The 4,408-nt window shown below is 65.4% G+C and overlaps 1 protein-coding gene across 1 annotated transcript in view; it reads left to right on the top strand.

Annotated features, from left to right (window-relative positions):
• Window positions 1-4,408, top strand: part of LOC102760569 (tensin-3) — a 61,535-nt gene that overhangs the window by 5,350 nt on the left and 51,777 nt on the right. Inside the window, exons 5-7 of the mRNA XM_015568212.1 lie at window positions 990-1,119; window positions 1,410-1,475; window positions 2,341-2,445. Coding sequence (XP_015423698.1) covers window positions 990-1,119; window positions 1,410-1,475; window positions 2,341-2,445 — 301 coding nt within the window. The remainder of the gene's footprint in view (window positions 1-989; window positions 1,120-1,409; window positions 1,476-2,340; window positions 2,446-4,408) is intronic.

Below are 4,408 nucleotides of genomic sequence, written 5' to 3'. Positions count from 1 at the left end.
GTCTAGACAGCCACCCGCACAGCCGCGAAACGGCTGACTCTCCCGGTCGGGGGTGCGCTGGGGGTCCCCCCGTTTTTGCGGTCTGTGTTACCTACGCGGGAGCTGAGATGATTCGGGGTACATCTGGGGAGGCTGGCCTCGGGCGTGGGGAGCAGGACTGGCCGACCCTGAGCCCGCCCGGCAGGTGCTCCAGGCTGGCCCTCCAGCCTCGCCCCCGGGCCAGGTGCTTGGCTGCTGTGGATGGAGATGAGAGCTGCCTCCCTGCGGCCCAGGGACTGGGCGGGACTGTGAGAGACCAGTACCTGCCATCAGCAGCTCAGGGGCCCGCAGGTCAGCATCCCTCACATAGGGACCCACCCCCCACGTGCCCGTCATGGCTCAGAGTTCACCCTGAGCACGGCTGGTCGCCTGTGGCTGGTAGAGAGCAAGGCTGGAGGGTGTGCATGCCGGCCACACAGCATGTTCTAGCCGTTCCTCACCTTCAGACGCGCGAACCTCACAGACCATCCTCTGCCTTCTTCTCCCTCTGTGTCTCTCTCTGCCCCCCTCCCCTGCCTTCCTCTCTCCCTCCCTGTGCCTCCCATCTCTCTCTAATCGCAGCCCATGCATACACATACGCATGCTGCACATCACACACGGTAATGACCACCTGCTTCTTCTGTGGGAACACGGAGAGTTCAGGCGACAGAAACGCTTCCTCACGAGCGTTTGTTGATGTTGAGGAGAAAGAGGCCATGGATTCCACGCGGCACACGTCTCCCAGGAGACTGCCTGCGGGGCGTCCGCATGGCCGGGGTGGCCATCGAGGACTGAGACCTGGGCATGGTGCACCGGGGTTCCCTGGGGACAGCCCGGCGTGACCTGTGCCCCAGCCCCCCTGGCTCTGTTCCCACCGCACAGCCCCAGCCTCCTCAGCCGCCCCGTGCGCGCCCCGTGCCGTCGCAGGCGGAGGGAGGAGGGCTGTCCGCAGCCTGCGTTCCTCTCCCCAGGTGAAGTGCTACCACAAGAAGTACCGCTCGGCCACCCGCGACGTCATCTTCCGCCTGCAGTTCCATACGGGCGCCGTGCAGGGCTGCAGCCTGGTGTTCGGGAAGCAGGACCTGGACAGCGCCTGCCAAGGTGAGGCCCGCAGCCGGCGGCGGACGGTGCGGAGCTGCCGCAGGTGCCCGTGGGACTCTCTCTTCGCCCTGCCCCTCCCCTAACGACCCGATGGACCAAACTGTGACCGGCGCCAGGAAGGACTGACAGCTGACAGCCCAGGTGTTCTAGAGAAGCAGCGAGCACCAACGTGTCCGTGCCGGACGCTGGGGCGGCTCTGGGCTGCGTGTCCTGGCCGGGTGGGGGAACACCGGCCCCCGTGCCCCATCCCTCACCCCGCGTGCCGCTGACGACGTTGCTCTCTGTTGCAGACGATCGCTTTCCTGCCAGCGGGAAGATCGAGCTGGTGTTCTCGGCCTCCCCCGAGAGGATCCAAGGTGGGTGCAGGGTGGGGCTGGCCTGCGGGGGCTGGTATGGGGTCCCTGGATGTCGCCCACCTTTGCCCATGTTTGGAAATTTTCATGATGTAGGTTTTTTTTATTTGTTGTGAGTTTTTTTTAAAAACTCTGACCTGCAGATATTTTTTCCATTGAGTTCTAGAGAGAGTGAAGGGAGGGGGAGACACAGAGAGAGAAACATCAATGTGAGAGACACACATCGATCAGTTGCCTCTGATCGGCCCGGGAACCAGCCTGCAACCCAGGTGCGTGCCCTTGATCGGAATCGAACCTGCGACCCTTCAGTCCCTGGCTGATGCTGTACCCACTGAGCCACACAGTGCAGGCTCCTGATACAGGTCTTCATCGTAGGCTATTGGCGGCGAGGACGGGCCACGTCCTGTCCCCTAAGTTCTGTCCGTCCTCCTGGGGGCGGTTACGCCAAATGTTTACGCTTCTCCTTACCGAGCAGCCGATGTTTCTAAAGAAGGTGACACGTTCTGCAGTCGCAAACACTTGTGCTTAAAGTAGATTCTCCTGCTTCTGAAAATGCGCTGGAAGAGCCACCAGCCTTCATCCTCGGGCTTATGGCTCGTTCCCACCTGAGATCCCTGCGTGTGGCCTCTCGACCGCGTGCACTCGCTGTGTGAGCTGGTCGCCCTCCTGGCTCAGCCCCCAGCAGCCAGGCCACACGCGTGGGCCGAGGGCCGCACCCGCCTCTCCTTCCTGCAGGGCCGTTGCGGTGACGTGTCTGGGTCGGTGGGTGCTCGCGTGGCGATGCCAGGCCTGGAGGGCAGGGCTGACCCGGTGCCCAGCCCCAGAGCCGCCAGCTCGGCTGACTGATCCGTGTCCCCGCCCCCTGCAGGCTGTGAGCATTTCCGCAGCAACCATGGCGTGAGCGTGGACTTCAACACGGCCGACCCGCTGATCCGCTGGGACTCCTACGAGAACCTGGGAGCTGACGGGGAAGGTGCGTCTGGGGGTCTGGCATCATTGCTACACGTTGGGTCAGGACGGTCCCCGAGGGGCCGGGAGGCTGGGAACCCCACCTTCTGTGTAGAGAGCAGTACCCCGCCCTTAGGCGTTTGGGGTGCTTGCGAGATCAGGCTTGGCGACTGGGTCAGGCTCTCGGGGGGGCTGTGATGGGCGGAGGCCAGTCGGTGAGACGACCACCTGGGAGCTTCCCTGCCGATGGTGTAGCCGCCTGTCGCCAGGGAAGCTCCCCGCCCCATCCCTTCCCGTTGCACACGCAGCGTCAGGGCCGGGGCGGGCGCCCGCGGCAGCAGGCCTTCCAGTTTGTTTCTGTGTCGCTGCCGGCCTGGGCTCGGGGCTGCGTCACGTCTGTTCGTGAGCCCCTCTTCCCACACCTGCTCTCCGTTCACCTCGGATGCGCACTCTGGTTGGGCCTCTGTGAAGGAGGGAAGGGGTGACGACGGGGAGAGGCCACGGCGGCGACTGATGTCAGGGCACAGAGTCTCCTGGGCTCCTGAGAACTCGGGGGTTCATCTCTCTCAACCACCGAGCGAGAACCAGACCCTGGTGACGGGCGGCCCAGGCCTCCCTGCAGGTGCACTTCCTCCCGAGAGGTGGCCCAGGCCTCCCTGCAGGTGCACTTCCTCCTTGTGGGGCCCAGGCCTCCCTGCAGGTGCACTTCCTCCCGAGAGGTGGCCCAGGCCTCCCTGCAGGTGCACTTCCTCCCGAGAGGTGGCCCAGGCCTCCCTGCAGGTGCACTTCCTCCCGAGAGGTGGCCCAGGCCTCCCTGCAGGTGCACTTCCTCCTTGTGGGGCTCAGACATCTGGCAGGAAAGAGCGCCACCTTTAAATATGTGATACGTGGAACCAGGAGCTGAGAGAGAAGGGCCGGGGTGCCCGTGCTGTGTGCCCCCACACAGCCCGCCCCTCCCGTCGTGGGTGCAGGTTCTCTCACCTCCCTCTTGTCTCAGCCCAGGTCTGGGCCTTCCTCCGAACGTGTGCAGAGCGAGCAGACCCAGGGCTCGGGGAGGGAAAGCTGCCCGTTATGGGGTGGGGGAGGGAATTGTGAGGGGAACGCCGCTTCGGGGTGACAGCCTCCCCCGTGGGACCTCGCAGGGCCCCGGAGAGGGAGGCGGAGGCCGCGTCCTGGCTGGTGTTCAGAGGAGGCAGTGGTTGCAGAAGCTGGCCCAGGACCCGCGCTTGGCACTGCCTGGCGGGGCGGGCGGGGGAGGCCCGGTGCCTGGCCCTGCCTTGAGGAGCTTTTCTCCGCCTCCTCGGCCTCCAGGGTTCAAATTTCACCAACCCCGAGTGCATGGAGCCCCACCTCCTGTTTACATTGCCCGGCCTTTTGGGGAGTCGAAGTCCCTGCTCAGCCAACAGGCTCCTCCACCTCCTGTGCTCCTGCTCGCGGGGGAGGGAGGCGGTGCTGGGTGGGGGGTGCGGAGGCCTGCCCTTGGGAGCCACGCCCCCCAGGATGCTGCTCCTCTGGGCTGGAGCTTTCTTCCCGGAAAAGGAAAAGCGGGTCCCACATAGACTGAAGGGGCTGCTGGGCGGTGTGGACGGTAGGCCGGCGTGTGCCTGTGTGCGTGTGTGCGTGGCTGTGTGCATGCATGTATGTGCCTGGGTGTGGGTGGGTGGCTTCTGCAAAGCCCCTGGCACCGGGACAGCCATTCTGCCTGGGGCGCAACAGACAGAGCGTCCGAGGCCGGAGATGGTGGCGGTGGGCGCGGAGGAGGCTGGGAGCTGAGTGACAGCCTGGGGTTTCTATGGCGGGAGGGGCCGTGCCGCCCCCTCGGAGACTTGGTTCTCCGTCAGTAGTGTGACTGCTGCCTCGCGGGATGGAAGGTTGGAGGCGGGCGTGTCTGGCCTGGCTGCACTGCAGAGGCTGCCAGGCCGGTGCCCTGGGCAGGCCAGCAGGTTGGGGCATGGGAGAGGGGCCGCGCTGGCCCCCCCAGCTGCCTC

Source organism: Myotis davidii, unplaced genomic scaffold (assembly GCF_000327345.1).
Source record: "Myotis davidii unplaced genomic scaffold, ASM32734v1 scaffold1364, whole genome shotgun sequence".
NCBI lineage: Eukaryota > Metazoa > Chordata > Mammalia > Chiroptera > Vespertilionidae > Myotis > Myotis davidii.
The sequence above is the reverse complement of the archived record's forward strand: the minus strand, read 5'-3'. Positions and strand labels throughout refer to the sequence as shown.